This window comes from Oncorhynchus mykiss, chromosome 11, assembly GCF_057628025.1.
Source record: "Oncorhynchus mykiss isolate SJ-2025 chromosome 11, ASM5762802v1, whole genome shotgun sequence".
Classification (NCBI taxonomy): Eukaryota; Metazoa; Chordata; class Actinopteri; order Salmoniformes; family Salmonidae; genus Oncorhynchus; species Oncorhynchus mykiss.
Window position 1 is genome coordinate 56,905,998 of NC_143032.1, and position 20,847 is coordinate 56,926,844.

At 44.4% G+C, this 20,847-nt stretch overlaps 1 protein-coding gene across 12 annotated transcripts in view; it reads right to left on the bottom strand.

Moving 5' to 3' along the window:
• Positions 1–1,231: 1,231 nt before the first annotated feature.
• Positions 1,232–20,847, bottom strand: part of LOC110535971 (GTPase-activating protein and VPS9 domain-containing protein 1) — a 31,851-nt gene continuing 12,235 nt past the window's right edge. For 2 of the 12 annotated variants that reach the window (XM_036935805.2, XM_036935802.2), the window contains 21 exons: positions 20,020–20,174; positions 19,712–19,841; positions 19,351–19,476; positions 19,098–19,271; positions 15,639–15,776; positions 14,243–14,377; positions 13,489–13,596; positions 13,098–13,178; positions 12,204–12,550; positions 11,867–11,954; positions 10,845–10,877; positions 9,534–9,602; positions 9,317–9,439; positions 9,124–9,241; positions 8,813–8,925; positions 8,359–8,518; positions 6,315–6,502; positions 5,775–5,988; positions 5,476–5,548; positions 5,159–5,356; positions 1,232–4,841 (listed from right to left, as the gene is read on the bottom strand). In XM_036935805.2, the coding sequence (XP_036791700.2) occupies positions 4,701–4,841; positions 5,159–5,356; positions 5,476–5,548; positions 5,775–5,988; positions 6,315–6,502; positions 8,359–8,518; positions 8,813–8,925; positions 9,124–9,241; positions 9,317–9,439; positions 9,534–9,602; positions 10,845–10,877; positions 11,867–11,954; positions 12,204–12,550; positions 13,098–13,178; positions 13,489–13,596; positions 14,243–14,377; positions 15,639–15,776; positions 19,098–19,271; positions 19,351–19,476; positions 19,712–19,841; positions 20,020–20,174 (2,912 nt within the window). In that variant the 3' untranslated portion in view covers positions 1,232–4,700. Of the gene's footprint in view, positions 4,842–5,158; positions 5,357–5,475; positions 5,549–5,774; positions 5,989–6,314; positions 6,503–8,358; positions 8,519–8,812; positions 8,926–9,123; positions 9,242–9,316; positions 9,440–9,533; positions 9,603–10,844; positions 10,878–11,866; positions 11,955–12,203; positions 12,551–13,097; positions 13,179–13,488; positions 13,597–14,242; positions 14,378–15,638; positions 15,777–19,097; positions 19,272–19,350; positions 19,477–19,711; positions 19,842–20,019; positions 20,178–20,847 lie in introns of all 12 variants that reach the window. The other 10 variants (XM_090190559.1, XM_090190556.1, XM_090190555.1 and 7 more) reach the window with 7 other exon arrangements.

Genomic DNA, 20,847 nt, shown 5'->3' on the forward strand with positions numbered 1-20,847 from the left:
TCCTTGGTGTCCACATCAACAACAAACTAGAATGGTCCAAACACACCAAGACAGTCGTGAAGAGGGCACGACAAAGCCTATTCCCCCTCAGGAAACTAAAAAGATTTGGCATGGGTCCTGAGATCCTCAAAAGGTTCTACAGCTGCAACATCACTGCCTGGTACAGCAATTGCTCGGCCTCTGACCGCAAGGCACTACAAAGGGTAGTGCGTACGGCGCAGTACATCACTGGGGCTAAGATGCCTGCCATCCAGGACCTCCACACCAGGCAGTGTCAAAGGAAGGCCCTAAAAATTGTCAAAGACCGCAGCCACATACTGTTCTCTCTACTACCACATGGCAAGCACACTGCCTTTCTCTCTACTACCAGAGTGCCAAGTCTAGGACAAAAAGGCTTCTCAACAGTTTTTTTTTACCCCTAAGCCATAAGACTCCTGAACAGGTAAACAAATGGCTAACTGGACAATTTGCATTGTGATCCCCCCCCCCCAACCCATCTTTTTTACACTGCTGCTACTCTGTTTATCATATATGCATAGTCACTATAACTACACACTCATGTACATACTAACTCAATTGGGCCGACCAACCACTGCTCCCGCACATTGGCTAACCAGGCTATCTGCATTGTGTCCCACCCACCACCCCCTCTTTTACACTACTGTTACTCTGTTCATCATATATGCATAGTCATAGTTAACCATATCTACATGTACAGATTACCTCAATCAGCCTGACTAACCGGTGTCTACGTAGCCTCGCTACTGTTTTTCACTCTTTTTACTGGTGTTTTTATTTCTTTACTTACCCATTGTTCACCTAATACCTTTTTTGCACTATTGGTTAGAGCCTGTAAGTAAGCATTTCACTGAAGTCTACACCTTGCACGTGACAAAAACTTTGATTTGAATTACAGAGCTCTCTCTCCCATAGCATATTTATGCATTTTATTTAACCTTTATTTAACTAGGCAAGTCAGCTAAGAACAGATTCTTATCTACAATGGCCTACACCGGCCAAACCCGGACGACACATGTCCGGTTGTGATACAGCCTGGATTCGAACCAGGGTGTCTGTAGTGACGCCTCTAGCACTGAGATGCAGTGCCTTAGACCACTGCCACTCGGGAGCGAAATGGAACAAGACTAAACTACAGCATACACCTTCCCTCCGTCCACAAGAGAGCCCTCACATACCATTACCTGCATGCACAGAAATAACAGGATACAGGTACAGAAAAATGCATTTTATTGTTTTAAAGAATTATATGATACATGAATCACCTTAAAGACAAACGCCTTCCCCTTCGCATATGTCATAATTGTGCAAGCTTACAAATGTAAAATGGATTATTTTCTGCTTGTTCTGCCTACTCTGTACAGGGACTAGAGCACAGAGGATTGTAAAGCTTTGAAGACCAGATTTCCATAGTCAAGTCTCTTTTAGTCCACCATTCTGGCAACTGTCCACTTGTTTGCATACAATCATTGTTAAACTCAGGCTATAGTACAGAATTATTCTCAATGTTAGGATGTGTATTTGTACTTTAACTTCACAATGTGAGGTATTCTGTCACTGTGTATGAACAGTATGAATCAGGTCAGACAAAGGCTGGTTGTAGTTTTCTAGCTATTGAAAAGTATCTTTGTTCACTGATATGTAGAAGGCAACATTAATACACAAGCCAGGTCCAGATTGTTTGATCACATTGGTCTGTACTGTACATACTTCTAAAGTGACATCACATAAACACTTCTGGTTACAGTCTATCTACATTTTGTGACCAATCAGTACATGGGTGTTTTTTCAAACAGGTTAAACAGCAGTATCATCTATTTTGCACAGGTGTATTTAAAAACCATTAGATGCTGTACACACATTACTCAAAAAACAGGAACATAAGTCAGGAAATGTGGAGACAACACTAATATCACAACTTGAGATTGCTTATAAATGTGTGTCCTTGACTGATGTTATTGGATAAAGTGTAACAGTCAGACCTAGCTAAGCTACCCATATAAATCTCTGTTACAGTATCATTTGTAATGTCAGAGGCTTTAGTTAAAACGAGTGTGACTCATTACTAAAGAGCAGAGTAGAAAACACGTGAAGTTCTGCATGTCAAATGTACGGAGCAAGCTTCGCTTACCTTGTACAAAAAAATCCAGAGTAATTAAGCTCCGAACATTGAAAAAGAAATTACATCAGTGAGACAGACAAAAGAAAACCCAGCCTCATTCTTCACAACCCTTTCAGAACTGGTCTGAGTTCGAAATTAACTTTAGAAATATTTTAGGTTTTTCACCAACAAAGATTTACTGCTCATCGAGGAGTACTGTAGCTACAGTAAGGAGATCGTCCTGACATTGTGAAAGAGGAGGAAGAGGGTGGACCTCTCAAAAAAACACATAAACCAACATATCACACATTCACTGTACAAACCTCTCACGCAACATAGCCCACATTATCCCACACTGCCTTTTTCAAATGGTCAGTAACATATCAGATAGTGTTCTGATTATTTGCTATTTTTGTTGTGCTGTCTATTAATGGGATACTGTTTGAAAGTAGTGATTTAAAAGAGAAAATAAGACATACACTTGGCACAATGCAAAGTTGCACAAACAGAGGGGGCAGTGTTCCTGCTTTTTGTAGCTGCAACAAACAGATGCTTTTATGAGTTTTGGTGCCTTTGGCTGTAAGTGATTAGAAACATGCCTGTAAATGAAAGAACATGAAACTGGAATATCCCTGCACTCTAAAATGAAAGAAGAAATCAAATAATACAAGAGTGCATATACATTTAAAAGTCCCTTTCTTGATCGTGTGAGGAGGTAAAGAGCTACTCCAATCACTAGTATTTCTGCTCTATGCTAAAACATGCATGCATTATAACAGCTTCAACTACAGAAATAGTCAACTTGTTCATTTGGAAATGCTTTACTACCTTGTCAAACCATGTAATTGCAAGAGAGCAGTCATCAGTGTCAATAGAGGAAGCTGATGCTAAACAGTGAATACCTGTTCCATTACTCTTCATATCCAACCAATATTAAAGAGTATTGTGCACAAACAAACGTCAGGCTCATTGGTTCTAACTTTGAGGTAGGATATTAAATATTGAAGGGGAAAACGGAAAGGGGATGAGTGCAAAGGGAATGAACCGAAACAACCAGTGGTGTTCCACTCCCAGCACTAAGGTTGGAAAGAGGTTTCTCAGAGAGACCGGCTGTGGGGATCAAAGGTGATAATGCAGGGGTGGGCAATAATTTAGGCTTGAAGGCTTTTCAAAATTCAGTGGAGAGGTACACAGATTTTTTTCCTGGACCGATTTGTTCGTCAAAAGTAATTCGCTGGCAGTTAATTGAAAACGTATAGGTCATAATAACATTTGAATTTTTACATACTTGATCTTGTTTTAGACGTTCAAGAGTGGCCTGGATTATTTTTTAACCCAATAATAATAATAATTTCCCCAAATTATATATTTTTTCATTTCTCAAACCTCCCGCGGGGCCAGACTGAATAGGGCTCGCAGGCCGGGCTGTATGTTGCCCACCCCTGTGATAATGGTATGGGGAAGTAATGCCTATCCTTTATGGAAAACCAAAAGCAGAACCCTCATTCTCAAGAAAACATGTTTTTTTTTTGTTTAAAAAAAAAAAGACTTACACAAAGTGGCCCTCCTCAAGGCACATTTCAGTATTTCTAAAAACACCAGCACTACTGATATTGTGCAGGAGCTGATCAGTGGTGACCCTGTCTATAAGCTGTAGCAAACAGCCAACAACTTATCCTGGGGGCTTCTCAGTCTGAGGACAATGCTGTGCTTGCCCTCCTAACAATATTAAAATATCTCAACCCTTACAGCTGCCTTAAATCTCCTAAATAGGCATGATGTGTGATTTCATTTATAGAAATAAAATACAATTCCATTAAATAGAATGAAAGAAATAAATACATTTTATATATAAATATGTGGGCCCTTCTGTCCAAATTGCCACGGAAAGTATTTAGGGAAGGATGAACCGAATAATGAATATATCCGTTTACATTTTATGAAAAAATCTGTCCTATTATTGATGTGCTAATGTCAAAAATATATATACTAATATTAGCAGGATTATTTTGGGTTGATTTTATAATTTACTTGAGTCACTAATAGTCAGTATCTATTGAGTTATGTGATTCCCCAGGATACGATGCATCTTGAAGAGCATTAGGATGAAGAGTATTTCAGGGGAAAGATTGCACAATTTAACAATCTTTCTCTCTCGCTCACCTTCAGGTAGTCCCCCTTCCACAACATATATCTGAGATCATCTCTAGGAAACATGGTCCCTTTTCATCTGGTTAGACGCTTTCATCAGTCAATTTAACGTCAGAATCGTAACTTTAGATATAACATTCAAGACATAGACCCCCACACCTCACCATGACTAGAGACAAGAGATTAAATGAAAAATGCTAATTAGTTTAAGTTCAAAGTTAACATCTGCCATTTTTTCCAAGGACTTTTTCTCCATGATAAAACCTGGATTTTGTCCACATAATAATCATATATACTTTTTAAATCTCTCAAAGTCTCTGACTATGTACAGCTATACAGACAGGGTGTGGGTCTGGGTCCTGGGGAGCAGAGGGAGAGGGTTGGTTGGGAAGTCTCCCATCTCCTTCCCCATACAGGTGGCGGTTCTGCTTCACTTGCGATCATCGATGGTCTTAATGAATTCCACTGCCGCGGTGAACTGCATCCACCAATAGCACTCCTCCCCACTCAGCCGGCTGGCGTAGAAATTATTGATGTACTGAATAGTGGACAGCAGGCAGGGCGGGTTTGCCTGGGGGGTAGGGGGGCTCACATTAACCACAGAGAGCCATACGCCAGGCCATGTATAATACATGCCATGGGTAAATGTCTATACAGGTTATCATACAGCAAGATCTTCATGCTACTACACATGTACTATACAGCTGTCAATGTGAGAAAGGATTGTCAGAATGTGTGCTGAGGATTCAGTTTCTCCCTCCAAGGCCTTTTGCTCACAGTTGAAGCAGTTTGACCATTTAATGAGGTACAATGTGTTATCTAAAGTGAATATGATATTGACGTAAACATCTCAGAGTAACTTGATATCAATGTGCGATGGATGCTCACCTTTATCAGGACAAAGACAAGCACAGGGACGAAGTCGTCAGCTCCAGGGACAGAGTCCTCGTTGGCCAGACTCAGGAGGTTCATGATGGTGGAACACATGCGCAGGATACACTGCACTTTGTCCCGAGGAGTCTTGTAGGCACTGATGGTCCGGATCTCTGACTGGGCAGACGGCCAGGGAGCCTCCCTCGCATACACCTGGAGCCAGACAGAAAAAAGCATTCAACATGTCAACTCTGTTGAGCTCCAAACATCAATACAAAATAAAAAAAATGACTGATGGACAATTGAGGGGATACAAATCTGTGGGGAGTTACCTCTGGGATTTGAAGAGCTTTGTGATTTGCCGTCACCACCTTTGAGAGACGCGCTATGTGTTCCTGTAGAAGCCTAGAGGGGGGAACATAGTGTATTGACTGTTCACTTAATATAAGCTTGAAACCTACTACTATAGCAATACAGTGTAATCTTCATTCAAATCTGTAAAGGATAATGACGTAAACTAGCATCCGAGGAGGACAGGAAGCTGGGTAATTTCTAAGCATGAGTGGCAGCAGCCACACGAATGCTGGGGCCATGTGACCGAGGTGAGGTGGCTGCGGTCACAGTTACTCACTGGTCTCTCAGGATGTCCCCGTCCTGGTTGGGGTAGAAGGCCAGCTTGAAGATGCGGTTCATGACGCTGCGCTCTATGGCCATCTGGGCATCCTGCAGCTGGTCCTCGCTGGCGTACTGCCAGATGGCATCATGGGCCATGGCCCCGTACAGGTAGCGCAGGAAGTCCTCCACCGCCGCCGTCTTGTCGTCTGACGCTGTGCACCCCTGGAAGGCTGGGGGGGGGGGAAATCAGAGATAGACACACTGAGCACTGGAACAGAAACTGAACACTGACAGACACACTGGGTACTGTTCACCCCTGGAAGGTTGGGGGAAAAACCTGAGGTACAGACACACTGAGCAATTAGAGTATTTTAGAGGTTCCAGATTGTAAATGAAACACTGCAATGTGATGCAGGTAGTTAGGTTGAATTTCAGTGTCTGTATTTTGAATTCCATACTATGGCCCTTCAGAGGTCAATCAACTAGCAGAGACACCATCAGTCAATTCATGGTTCCAAAAGTCCCAGTCAGTACATCAGTAATAAGGAGCAGAGACCTTTGATGAAGTCCAGGGACTTCGCCTCCATGTGTTCCAGTAGGAGGCGAACACATACTGTGGTGAAGTAGCGGTTAGCCACCTCCTTGTCCCTCAGCACCCGCTGCAGCAGCCGCTCCAGGTGGGCCTGGGACGTCTGCAGGCCTTGTCGACACCGCGTCAGATAAGCTATGTAGGGCGCCCGCTTCCTAACGGGGGAGGGGGGGGGGGACAACATGCAGGCATTACGGATTATGCTTCTGAACAGTTGCATTCGGTGACAAAATTAGATAGCCTATCAATGAATGTTGTGAGTAATGTCCGATTACAGTAGTACTATCTAAATGTTTATGTTAGCCTTCCAAATAGAGCTACAGTTGAAGTCGGAAGTTGAAATATATTTGGCTAAGGTGTAGGTAAACTCAGTTTTTCACAATTCCTGACATTTAATCCTAGTAAAAAATACCATGTCTTAGGTCAGTTAGGATCACCACTTTATTTTAAGAATGTGAAATGTCAGAATAATACCAGAGAGAATTATTTATTTCAGCTTTTATTTCTTTCATCACACTCCCAGTGGGTCAGAAGTTTACATACACTCCATTAGTATTTGGTAGCATTGCCTTTAAAATTGTTAAACTTGGGTCAAATGTTTTTAGGTAGCTTTCCACAATAAGTTGGGTGAATTTTTGGCTCAATCCTCCTGACAGAGCAGGTTTGTATCCTTGCTCGCACATGCTTTTTCAGTTCTGCCCACACATTTTCTATGGGATTGAGATCAGGGCTTTGTGATGACCACTCCAATACCTGGACTTTGTTGTCCTTAAGACATTTTGCCACAACTTTGGAAGTATGCTTGGGGTCATTATCCATTTGGAAGACCCATTTGCGACCAAGCTTTAACTTCCTGACTGTCTTGAGATGTTGCTTCAATATATCCACATAATTTTCTTTCTTCATGATGCAATCTATTTTGTGAAGTGTACCAGTCCCACCTGCAGCAAAGCACCCCCACAACATGATGCTGACACCCCCGTGCTTCACGGTTGGGATTGTGTTCTTCAGCTTGCAAGCCTCCCCATTTTTCCTCCAAACATAACGATGGTCATTATGACCAAATATAACTATTTTTGTTTCATCAGACCAGAGGACATTTCTCCAAAAAGTATGATCTTTGTCCCCATGTGCAGTTGCAAACCATAGTTTGGCTTTATGACGTTTTTGGAGCAGTGGCTTCTTCCTTGCTGAGCGGCCTTTCAGGTTATGTCGATATAGGACTCGTTTTACTGTGGATATAGATACTTTTGAACCGGTTTCCTCCAGCATCTTCACAAGGTCCTTTGCTGTTGTTCTGGGATTGATTTGCACTTTTTGCACCAAAGTAAGTTCATCTCTAGGAGACAGAACACATCTCCTTCCTGAGCGGTATGACAGCTGCGTGGTCCCATGGTGTTTATACTTGCATACTGTTGTTTGTACAGATGAACGCGGTACCTTCAGGCGTTTGGAAATTGCTCCCAAGGATGAACCAGACTTGTGGAGGTCTACAGTTTTTTTCTGGGGTCTTGGCTGATTTCCTTTGATTTTCCCATGATTTCAAGCAAAGAGGCACTGAGTTTGAAGGTCGGCCTTGAAATACATCCACAGGTACACCTCCAATTGACTCAAAATATGTCTATTAGCCTATCAGAAGCTGTTCCAAGCTGTTTAAAGGCACAGTCAACTTAGTGTGTGTAAACTTCTGACCCACTGGAATTGTGATAGTGAATTTTAAGTGAAATAATCTGTCTGTAAACAATTGTTGGAAAAATTACTTGTGTCATGCACAAAGTAGATGTCCTAACTGACTTCCCCAAACAATAGTTTGTTAACAAGAAATTTGGGAAGTGGTTGAAAAACTAGTTTTAATGACTCCAACCTAAGTGTATGTAAACTTCTGACTTCAACTGTACATATTTCAAACAAAACAATACAAAGTTCAGTGGTACAGTTGATATGTCCTTGCAGTAATAGCAGTGAATGTGCAGTGCTGCTCCTTTTGCAGCGTCTCTTCCTCCACAGTTACCTGTAATCCTCGGCGATGGCTGCCAGCAGCTTCCTGCAGGTACGTGCGTCGAAGCGGCTGACGCAGCGAGTGGTCTCCTGGATCTGGGCCATCTGGTTCTTATCCTGCAGGTTGATGGCCTCCGCCAGCTGGACCTTCAGGAAGCACACGATCTCATTGTCTGGGAAGGAGACGGGAGACAGACAGCGGTGGGTGAGACGCTCAGACACACTGGCCCCTCGCTGAGAGAAGGACTACTGCTGTAATCGAATCAGCCTGCCATGCTCCCCCCTGACATGTGAATGTGACTGATGACTACCAAGAGAGTGTCTTATGGATTTCAAATGTAACCATTTCAAAGGATGTCACTTTCTATTGTGTAGTCATGTCCTGTTGGTAAACGTGCAGCGGGCAGGCTTACTTACAGGAATGAATGTGGCCAGATATAACATGGCCAGAAATAATAGAATGGTACCTTCAGAGTCTGTGTGGTCTGGCAGCCCATTGCGTGTGGTGGCAGGAGCCATGAGGGGGAAAGCCACAGAGTCTGCTGAACACAAGGCCAGTCTCAACTTCTTCTTTGCATCACTGCAACATATGAGCAGAAAAAAGGAAAATGGAGATTTGGTTTGTTTCTTATCACTTTTGTCTTGTGTCAATTTTCATGCCTCTGAAGCACCTCTTAATTAATAAAGCATTGCATGAAAGCTGAAATATTAACACATTTAGTATTATTACTGTTATCTTAGGTGTGTGACTTATGTCGGCTGCTAAGGATTTACTAACCTGAATGAGAACTTGCTGGAGTCGTGTTGCTGGGCTGTCTGGCTGGCTGAGTCTGGCAGGTCGTCTGTGGACATGTTCTGCAGAGCTTCGTCGTGTAAACCCTCCTCTCCACACAGCTCTGTGCACAACACATTCACACGCTCAAATTAATTCACTGAATGTGTGTGTGTGTGTGTGTGAGAAAGACACTGACCTCCTGTAGTGTCATAGGCTGCAGCGGTGGCTCCTTCACTAGGGCTGGTCCTCTTGATGTTCCTGTATTTGTCCAGGATGTCTTCTGCTGCCTGGGCCTGGGAGTTCCTGGACAGAGTGTCATCTGACAAACACACAGGACGCATTTGGGTTAAACCTACCATGGGAAACACCCCCCCCCCCCCAATATCTGAGTGCAATGACAAATCAGGACAGACCTTGTGGGACGCGTTCATGGCCCACATCGTCTTTCTCCTGCCTGTCCCTTTTCCGGAAGGCTATCGGAGCTGTGGAGAGAGCATAATGAGTGGGCTAGGAGAAGTGATGCTCTGCTCTCACTCTCTCTGGACCGCAGTCTCATCATGACTCACTTCATGACTGCAGAACAAGAAGTGTTGTTGCACACATTTACAGTGGTTTTTACCATTGACTAACAATGTAGATGAGACATGCACACAGTAGCATAGCAGCATATAAACTGAACAAAATTAAGATGTATCCCTATTCTGAATGCACGATAATAGCAAAGGAATGCTAGAGAGGTAAATAAAAGCAAAATGGCTAAAATAATACAACTGCCAGACCGTAATGGACAAAACATGTCAGATTCACCCCGAGTGTAGAAAACATTAGGAACATTTCCAATGACAGGCTGACCAGGTGAAAGCTATGATCCCTTATTGATTTCACTTGTTAAAGCCACTTCAAAATCAGTGTAGATGAAGGGGAGGAGACAGGTTAAATAAGGATTTTTAAGCCTTGAAACAATTCAGACATGGATTATGTATGTGTACCATTTAGAGGGTGAATGGGTAAGACAAAATATTGAAGTGCCTTTGAACAGGGTATGGCAGCATGTGCCAGGAATTGTGTCAAGAACTGCAACACTGCTGGGTTTCACACGCTCAACAGTTCTGTGCATATCAAGAATGATCCACCACCCAAAGGACATCCATGGAACTTGACACAACTGTGGGAAGCATTGGCCAGCATCCCTGTGGAACGCTTTTGTAGTCCATACCCTGACGAATTGAGGCTGTTCTGAGGGCAAAACGGGGTACAACTCCTCAATATTAGGAAAGTGTTCCCAATGTTTTGTAAACTCAGTGTACACATACATACATACATACATACATACATACATACATATGCAAATAAGCAGGTGAGGCTATTAACACACGATTGTCAAAAGAACAAACAGGGGGTCTAGATCCAGATGACAGAATAATCTTACAGGTCGGTATTTACAGCCAGAGAACGTGGAGAGGTATAGCAATGTATAAATGCGTTGCCATTCTGCGAGCCCTAATGCTGCATTGCAAACATTACAGTACAGAAAAATGGGGGCATCCAAAAGAAATGCATGAATGAGGAGCCGGGACATCAACTCAGGCAGCACCATGTCACATCACAGCTCTCTCTATCACAAAGGGCCACGTCTACAAGCGTCACGGCTTACAGCACTCAGCCACTAGCACTGCCGTCAGGGCAGCTAGCTCGATGATGACAGCTAGTGTTGGAAGTGTTACCTGGGACTTCACTCTCAGCCGTCCAATACAGCACTGTGTGAGGAACACAACAGACAGGGTTGGCCTTTCACACACTCAAGTCTACCTGGCTGACACTGCGGGGCTAGGCTACACATCACCATGATATTTCACAGCACAGCAGCAGCAGGACCAGGCCAACAGAAAGGCCTTTTTGTGGACTCTGGTTTTCAACAGTTTGACAGAGGGGTTGATATTGAATGGATGGACAAGGACATTTTTTTCCTCAAAGACTAAAATATTAATAGGCTATTCCATGTACACTAAACGGTGCTCTGCTGTTCTTTCTGTCAAACTCAAACTTAACGGGTTTACACTTCTCTGTGCAGAGCAGGCTTTATTAATACAATGTTTAATGTTTACTAAAGGAACATCATTATCTAAAAGAGTAATAAGCAGTCATCTCTTGTAGGCACAGCTCATTATTTCCCTGACACTTCTATGAGAGATGGTTTTGGAGTTTAACCGCAACAAGAGATGTGTAATCAATCAGCGGTGATGACAGAGAGGTCTATGTAATGACCATTTGGCTGGGGATGACAGGACCGCTGGGAGGGGTACCACTGCACACTCTACACCCGCTCAAACCCCTCACGACTGATTCGTTTTTAGAAACTAAAAAAGAAAATCTAGAGCAAGTGAGATGTAAGAAAACACTTGTCCATTTGTCTGGTGTAACATTCAACAACAAGAAACTGTATTTTTCAAAGCAGAACATCGACGGTGGAGTGGAGCGATCGTGCATCATTCTTCTCACATTACAAATTGTTAAAGTACAGGTCTTTAAAAAAAAAAAGTGTACATTTTCTGCAATAGACGTTATTAAGAGAACATCGTGAAAGAGTGAAAATGAACGAAACATAGTAACAATTTCATGCAATTTTCAAAGAAATTGTCAAAATGCTTGACCCACTAAAAGCATTTGTTGCAACATAGAAAAGAGGGTGTGCCAAACTGGCACAGAGATGGAGGGGGAAAGAGCAGGTTTAGAAGTTATTTCTTACCTTTGGGAATGGCTGACTGAAAGCGTTTCTTCCACCATGGTCTGTTGCGATCAGACTTTTCCTCATCACTGTCCTTTCTCTCCTCAACCTTTGTAAAATAAATATTCAAGTATGTTTTTGAATGCATACTGACGCTGTACGGGTAGCACAGGAAAGAAAGGTTTAATGTACTGACAAAGTGACATTCTACTTCCTTATCTCACTTCACCTTTTATACATGTTATCTTTAGTGAAATGACTAAGACTGTTGTTACAGAATGCAGTTGGTATAAAACTGGGCTTGGAGAGCAGAGCAGCATGCAGGACTGATGTGACAATGATGAACAGCAGCTCTCACCTCTCCTTTTAGGGAATCCTTGCTGGGGGACGAGGACGGCCCCATGGAGAAGTGCCCGGCAGGATCCCGCTCCTCGGCTGCCGCTCTGCGGTTGAGGCCCGGGTCGCTGGTAGGCCGGCGGCCTTGGCAGACAATGTCAGAGCTGCGACTGCGTACCAGCCTGTCTGGGTAGGAGTGGCGCTGCTTGGTGTGCTCCAGCTCGGCTTGGACCAGGCAGTGGGGCGTGAACAGGGAGTAGCGGGGCTCCTGGCCCAGGGCACAGGTCTCTGGGATGGGAGGGTCAGGGGGAGGATGAAGGGGCCTGGCGTAGTGCACTTTGGGCCTCACGATGGTACCAGTAGAGAAACCTGTGGGGAAAAAAGGCTTAGTTTGGTTATACAGCTTAGCACATAAGGGTGTATCTGAACAACAACTACCTCCTCATTCCTCAGAAACACTTTCACAATTATCGAGTGTGTCCAGAAACAAAGGAAACACAGCAAAACAATGAGGAAGTGGAGGAAAGTGAGGCTGGTTGGTGGGAAACTAGCCCTAGGTGTGGGTAGGCCACCTGTTCCAAGGGTAGATTCTCTCTCCTGAAAAGCTTCCAATGGCAGCCTGGTGCCATGAGCACAGTGGCACAAGGGACTGTGCCAATGTGCCTGGGGTGAGGTCTCTCAACCTGTCATCCCCCTCACCTTGCCACACAGCTCACCTCACAACCCTCACTCAAATTAGCTCATTGAAATGACATTCCCACCCAGTAGACATTTTTATTGCACTAATGTTTTGTCCAGTAATTAGGGCAAGATTCTTTTGGTTCATTTTCTCAGAAATCAAGCTGTTCTGTGAGCCTACGCCACTAGAAACTTAATGATGCTAATTTCCTGGTCTGATTGGGGGAGCAGAAATTACCTTCCCCGGAGGATAGGGGATCAAACATGGCCAGTAAGGAGTCTGCCTGCGAGGCCGGAGAAGCCAAACTGTGGTGTGCTCCTGAAACAAGAATGTTATTCATACATTAAACAGAGAGCCACTTTCTGATAGAATTGTTCATGCCATTAAAAAAAAACAAATGGGCTATTCTTTGTATTGGCCATCGTGTACCTATGCTTGATATGAGCCATCTGGTCTAAACATTCATTAGAAAACAAAGCAGAACGTTTCCAACAGGGTCAGCAGCATTCTAGTATAGTGGAAAGGTCATGGCAGCTCATCTGACAGGGATTGATAGGTCTAGCTGCTGACAGTGTAGTGATGCCACGTCCAGGCCACACGGGAGGTGACACTCTCCCCTCACTCCTACCGTGGGACGACTCCTCCCCATCTGGACTGGTCACAGAGTCCTTCCCCCCAAAGTCCGAGCTGCACTCCGACCGCAGGTCCTCCGTCTTGCCTCTATCTTCTGATGTCGCTGCAGGAAAAATAAATAAGAAAAAAAACATCTGTTAAAATCTGTGCCATCCAGGAGTTGGTAACATTTGTGGAAGACTTGGTTTGGATTTGGCTGACTAGCTTCTATTCTGAGTGACGGGGAATGTGTGACAGTTAGCAGTCAGAGCATACAAAGCGTATTGAGAGGATATGCTGAACGGTCCCTCTCAGCCTGGGGCCCACTGGGACCTCTAAATATGGTAGCGGGAGCTCCCTTGGGTGGGAAGTGAGATGCAGCAGTAAGATTGATAAATCAGACAGAGCCTATCCATCGGCACGGCCCTTGTGGGACAGGTTCCTACAGGAGCTCAGCCGTGGGCACAGGCCTAGTCATCTTAATCTGAGATGCTACGTCAAGCATGTCAATGCACCCTGTTCACCTGAGCTACCAGTGTTAACCTCTGTGTCCTAGCCAAACTCTCACAAAGACCTGGTTGTACTGGCTTATCTAGCACTATCTGACTGCTCTCCAGCTAACACAGACAAAACCCAATATGGCTCTGAAATACATTCATTATAATTATTTGACTGGTTAGACTTGTTTTATTTCAATATGTACGTTAGTATAGAAACTGATGTGTTAGGTATACTGTAAAGCTTCTATGAGTGAAAGAGGTGCAGGGTACCTGAGATGACGCTGAGCCCTGGGGTGCTGGGCCGGGAGCTGACCTCTCTGACCTCTGTGTCATCGGAGGTGCTGCCCAGCCCTGAGCAGCTCTCCAACTCCTGTAGACGCTCTTCCTGCTTCAGATCTGGGGCTTCTGGAGGGGGAGGAGCAACACAGAGAGTACAGTCACATCCAGTTACAGTCAACAATGTAAGTTGTTCATAGGCACATAGTGCATGTAAGAATGCAAGTGTAGGCATATACCTTACTGTATGTTTAGTCTCCCTTTTCTGGCAGGATAAAGTAATAGCTAAGAAAACTAATATGCACGAAAGCAAACAAACCATCTACAATTGACAAAGGGAAAAACGTAAACTCGAGTCCAGGCCGTTTTGTGGCTGCCCAATGGAGCTGTTCAGCTTAACCCAGAGGTCCCAAAGTAACCGCAGTACTCATTTGCATGCTCGTTAGTAATAATGTGCTAGTGAAGTGCTCTTCGGAGTGTAGTTTTCTGCTGCCTAGCCATGAAACAAACGCTCGACTCCAGGCGCGCATCAGATAGCCCTATTACAGAGCAGAACAGGGGCAGCAAACGGAAACAAAAAGCAATCAAGACACTCATGCATGTCAATTTAACACTGCACATATTGCAATGGTGCACTTTAATTAACAGAGAGAGTCCAGGCTTTCCCAAGAAACACTTGTACTGCTATTACTAAAGTAATCTATTGATATTCATGAAACACTGTCTTTCAAGGGGGTTTAACCACGTAATCTAACATACGTTTTAGGACATTGTGTTAACCAAAGAGACATATTTTAAGATTGATTTGACTCCTACTGTTCATAATAACGTTTGGTTTGTAATTGCTGCAATGGGACCATATTCACACTGTGCTGGAACTGCTCAGCACAACATGTCCATACATAACCCCCCCACTGTCAGAAGATTGTGTTGCAATGTCTACAGATTTGTGAGAGGATGTTGCCAGCAGAAAGGTTGACACCATGTCAATAGACTGCAAACAGCTGCTGTCCTTGAACATTTCCTCATGGCTGTTCCTCCACTACAGGTGCAAACACACCTGGAGGTTCCTTTGGGGAAACCCAGAGCTGTATTTTACTGGCAAAGGCAGATCTACCCTGATAGACAGGGTAGTGTACACAAACATGACAGATTGCACCCACTTCCTTGATATGGAACTGGGGGGGGGCACACCTGGCGTGTCCACCCACACACATGGAGTCATACCGTAAACACACCTACTGGAGTGATTCCTGCCGATGTAATGCACAGAGGAAGACAAGGAAAGTACTTCTACGTAGAAACTCATGGGAAAAGTTTGTAGAGTTACGAAACAGACAAGAGGAGACTCCATTCAGCTCCTAGAACCCCTTCTCAACATTGAACCCACCTGAGTCGCTGGGCAGGACCTCCACACTCCAGGCCTCGCTGGTGGTCTCTGAGATGGTGGATCCATAAGGGTCTAGCAGCACTGAGCTGGAGCCTGGTAGGCACAGCAGGCTGCCCAGCATGTTCTCAACAGTCGCCCCTTAGCACAGACAGACAGAGAGAGAGAGCCTGAGGTCACAGGCATTTCACACTGGGCCCACAGGCACACACTACTGTGCCAAAGTTCAAAGGTTAATGGTAATATCTCACCCCACCATTGCCTCCTGAGCCATGACTTTGAGATGTTGATTAAGCTGGGCATTACTCACAACTAAATTACCCCACACCCACAAAGTCCTCCACACGACGTCCCTCCATTTCCATTTGGAATGCGGCAGGTTAACAAGGTGGAAGAATGCGGAGGAGGGAAAAGATCTAGCAGGTGTGACTGGGAGTATGGTGGCCGGGGAGCGGATCAGGAGTCGACCCGTGGTACCCGCACCCACAGGTACGCCATGTTTCCACTTCACAGCACACACACCATGGGCGCACATGCGTGCCAGCGACCAGGCAACAGTCTGCGGGGCTGGGAGGGGGCAGGGCCCTTTCTAACGGCAGGAGAGCTCTACCCTGCTGTCCATGTTTACAGTCTTCAAGGTAGGGGCGCAGAGCACTTGTCTTTCAGGTGGATGATTAAATGAGTGGCACAACAAGAAGTGAAACAATTAGAATTTCTGCCTCATTATCATGGTAATCTTATCAGTGGGATAATGAGGTATTAATGGATATTTAATGTGCATCTCATAACCCAATCCCTTGGAGAAAACACATAAGGAAATCGCTGTAAATTCACTTAATGATGGAAAAGTCCCCCAACGCCATATTCCAAGCAATGAAAAATGGTGGATGCAAATGAGAAGGAACCAAGGTCAATAAGACTGCAGGGACTGAGTGAATGTCAGAGCGAGAGAGAAACCAGTGAGGGAAGAAAGGAGAACGGAGGAAGAAAGGTTTGCGTCGAATAAAATGAACATTCTGATAATTATGTCTTAGAGAACATTGAAGGTTGTCCTTACTTATTTAACAATTGAAAAAAATAGATGGAATGCTCCAGAATATCGCCCCGTAGCGCTCACATCTGTAGCCGTGAAATGCTTTGAAAGGCTGGTCATGGCTCACAACACCATCATCCCACACACCATGGACCCACTCCAATTCGCATATCCCCCCCAACAGATCCACAGAATGACGCAATCTATTGCACTCCACACTGCCCTTTCCCACCTGGACAAAAGGAACTACATGACAATGCTGTTCAGTGACTACAGCTCAATAATCAACACCCTAGTGACCTCCAAGCTCATCACATAAGCTAAGGATCCTGGGACTGAACCCCTCCTCCTGCAACTGGATCCTGGACTTCCTGCCACGCCGACCCTCAACACGGGGGCTGCTCAAGTCCCCTCCTGTACACCCACGACTCCAACACCATCATCAAGTTTTCTAACAACACAACAGTGGTAGGACTCATCACCGACAACGAGGCAGCCTATAGGGAGGAGGTCAGAGACTTGGCAGTGTGGTGCCAGGACAACAACCTCTCCCTCAACTTCAGCAAGACAATGAGCTGATTGTGGACTACAGGAAACAGAGGTGCGAGCACGCCCCCATCCACATTAATAGGGCTGTAGTGGCGCTTCAAGTTCCTCGGTGTCCACATCACAAAGGAATTAACATGGTCCACACACACACACAAATAACATGTATACTGACGCAAAACACACTCACCACATACGCTGCTTCTACTGTCTATCATCTATCCTGTTGTATAGTCACTTTACCCTACCTACAGTATACTGCTGCTACTGTCTATCATCTATCCTGTTGTCACTTTACCCCTACCTATATGTACATAGCTACCTCAATTCCCTCATACCCGTGTGCATAGCCTCGTCGTTATTTTCTACTCCCTGTGCATAGCCACGTTGTTATTTTCTACTCCCTGTATATAGCCACGTTGTTATTTTCTACTCCCTGTGCATAGCCACGTTGTTATTTTCTACTCCCTGTGCATAGCCACGTTGTTATTTTCTACTCCCTGTATATAGCCACGTTGTTATTTTATACTCCCTGTATATAGCCACATTGTTATTTTCTACTCCCTGTATATAGCCACGTTGTTATTTTCTACTCCCTGTATATAGCCACGTTGTTATTTTCTACTCCCTGTATATAGCCACATTGTTATTTTCTACTCCCTGTGCATAGCCACGTTGTTATTTTCTACTTCCTGTATATAGCCACGTTGTTATTTTCTACTCCCTGTATATAGCCACGTTGTTATTTTCTACTCCCTGTATATAGCCACATTGTTATTTTCTACTCCCTGTGCATAGCCACGTTGTTATTTTCTACTCCCTGTATATAGCCACGTTGTTATTTTCTACTCCCTGTATATAGCCACATTGTTATTTTCTACTCCCTGTATATAGCCACGTTGTTATTTTCTACTCCCTGTATATAGCCACGTTGTTATTTTCTACTCCCTGTATATAGCCACACTGTTATTTTCTACTCCCTGTGCATAGCCACGTTGTTATTTTCTACTTCCTGTATATAGCCACGTTGTTATTTTCTACTTCCTGTATATAGCCACGTTGTTATTTTCTACTTCCTGTATATAGCCACGTTGTTATTTTCTACTTCCTGTATATAGCCACGTTGTTATTTTCTACTCCCTGTATATAGCCACGTTGTTATTTTCTACTCCCTGTATATAGCCACGTTGTTATTTTCTACTTCCTGTATATAGCCACGTTGTTATTTTCTACTTCCTGTATATAGCCACGTTGTTATTTTCTACTTCCTGTATATAGCCACGTTGTTATTTTCTACTTCCTGTATATAGCCACGTTGTTATTTTCTACTTCCTGTATATAGCCACGTTGTTATTTTCTACTTCCTGTATATAGCCACGTTGTTATTTTCTACTTCCTGTATATAGCCACGTTGTTATTTTCTACTTCCTGTATATAGCCATGTTATTTTTACTTGTTGTTATTCACCGTGTATTTTATTCCTTTTGTCAATATTTATTTTTATTTTTGTATTTTTTATATTTAACTCTGCATTGTTGGAAACGACCCATAAGTAAGCTTTTCACTGTTGGTCTACACCTGTTGTTTACGAAACATGTGACAATTAAAATACAATTTGATTTGATGAAGGCTTAACATGCCGTTTTCGCCATAAACCATAAGGTGGCAGTATTATGCTACATTTTCTGATGTAGTAAGGACCTCTATGTCTTTGGGAGAATCTCAATTGCATACTCATCGCATCTTCTCTCCCTGCCCCCTTCTCAAAACCAGTTGTTAGAGAAGGTCAGAGGGGAGGGACCTCTGGCTTATAAATCCAATGGATTTTAAGAAGGAGGCGAGGACACGAAGAGTACACCCTTGAGATTCTCCCTATGACTTACCAGCTATTTCCTGCAGTCGATCCTCATCCATGTTGGGGTCAAAGTCGCTGCCCAGCACGTCTGTGCTCCAGGTCTCACTCACTGTCTCAGAGATGTCCCGGTCATCTGTTAGGCCCATCATGTCGCGGATCTCAAACTTACGCAGTTTGTCATCCAGGTTGTCCTGAGTGGTGGCTGGGGGTGGGACAGGGATAATGACAATGTTATCATGGCTCAATGTAATGATCCCTGACATCGATTTCCCACAACACACCATGTTCATGCTCCAGCAGTTGTAGAGCCTCCACCCCATTGCTCCCTGATGGCCCAGCTCCCAGCTCAGACACAGACTCTCCCTCCAGGTCCAGAGATGACACGGAGTTAGACCGGTTGGACGGACCTGTGCAAAGAAAACAATTACATTTAGACATCTCCAACTACAACGCATCAGAATACACAAGGTCCTCTTTTTGTGGTACATGAAGAGTTACTGTTTATATTAGAACAGATATACTTATTACAGTAGTTTAGGAGCCTTTAACACCTCATTCCATGGTGATACATTCAAAACATTATGTTGTGTTGCTGTAGTAACTAGTAAGTCAGCAGGGCATGTGGGCTGTTAGAACGCTGACCCTCTGAGATGCCCTCCAGGTTGTCACTGCAGAGGGAGAAGCGTAGGGTTTTGTCTGGCTTGCCATGGTGCTTGGTGTCATCTGCAGGAGTGTCCCCTTGTGACCCATCAGTCAGCTGCATGGTCAACACCTGAGAGGGAACAGCACTGGTTACTGCCATCCTGGCTCTTAATGTGGGCTTCCGATAATGACAAATATACCTGTTATATAAAAAATGCATTGACCCTTCATTTCCAATGTTGTGTGCAAGTATATATTACACCATATACTCTCCATAACAACGTGCATGTTCCAGGCTCGTTAGTTACCTCATTCTCTGACATCATCCCAGGGATGGTCTGCGGGCTGCTTCCTAGTGAGATCACCAGCACCTCCTCTGGCATAACCTCCTGCAGGGACTCCAGAGAGCTAGCCTCTGCCTCCCCCTGCTGGGCCAGCTCGGAACGGCTACGACTGCGGGAGGCTGCTGGGGGAGCAGGGAGAGAGACAGGGTATAAGGCTTTACTCTTTCACTGACAGATTCAGGGGGAGCAGGGGCCGAGATGTTACTAACTAACAGAGACTCAGGGGCCGAGATGTTACTAACTAAAAGAGACTCAGGGGCCGAGATGTTACTAACTATAAGACTCAGGGGCCGAGATGTTACTAACTATAAGACTCAGGGGCCGAGATGTTACTAACTAACAGAGATTCAGTGGGAGCAGGGGACGAGATGTTACTAACTAACAGAGACTCAGTGGGAGCAGGGGACGAGATGTTACTAACTAACAGAGACTCAATGGGAGCAGGGGACGAGATGTTACTAACTAACAGAGACTCAATGGGAGCAGGGGACGAGATGTTAGTAACTAACAGAGACTCAGTGGGAGCAGGGGCCAAGATGTTACTAACTAACAGAGACTCAGTGGGAGCAGGGGACGAGATGTTACTAACTAACAGAGACTCAGTGGGAGCAGGGGCAGAGATGTTACTAACTAACAGAGACTCAGTGGGAGCAGGGGCAGAGATGTTACTAACTAACAGAGACTCAGTGGGAGCAGGGGACAAGGTGTTACTCTGTAATACTGAGATTCAGGGGGCGCAAAAGACAGGAATCGGCTTCAACTATAATAATAATAAAAGCAAACAGGTAGGCT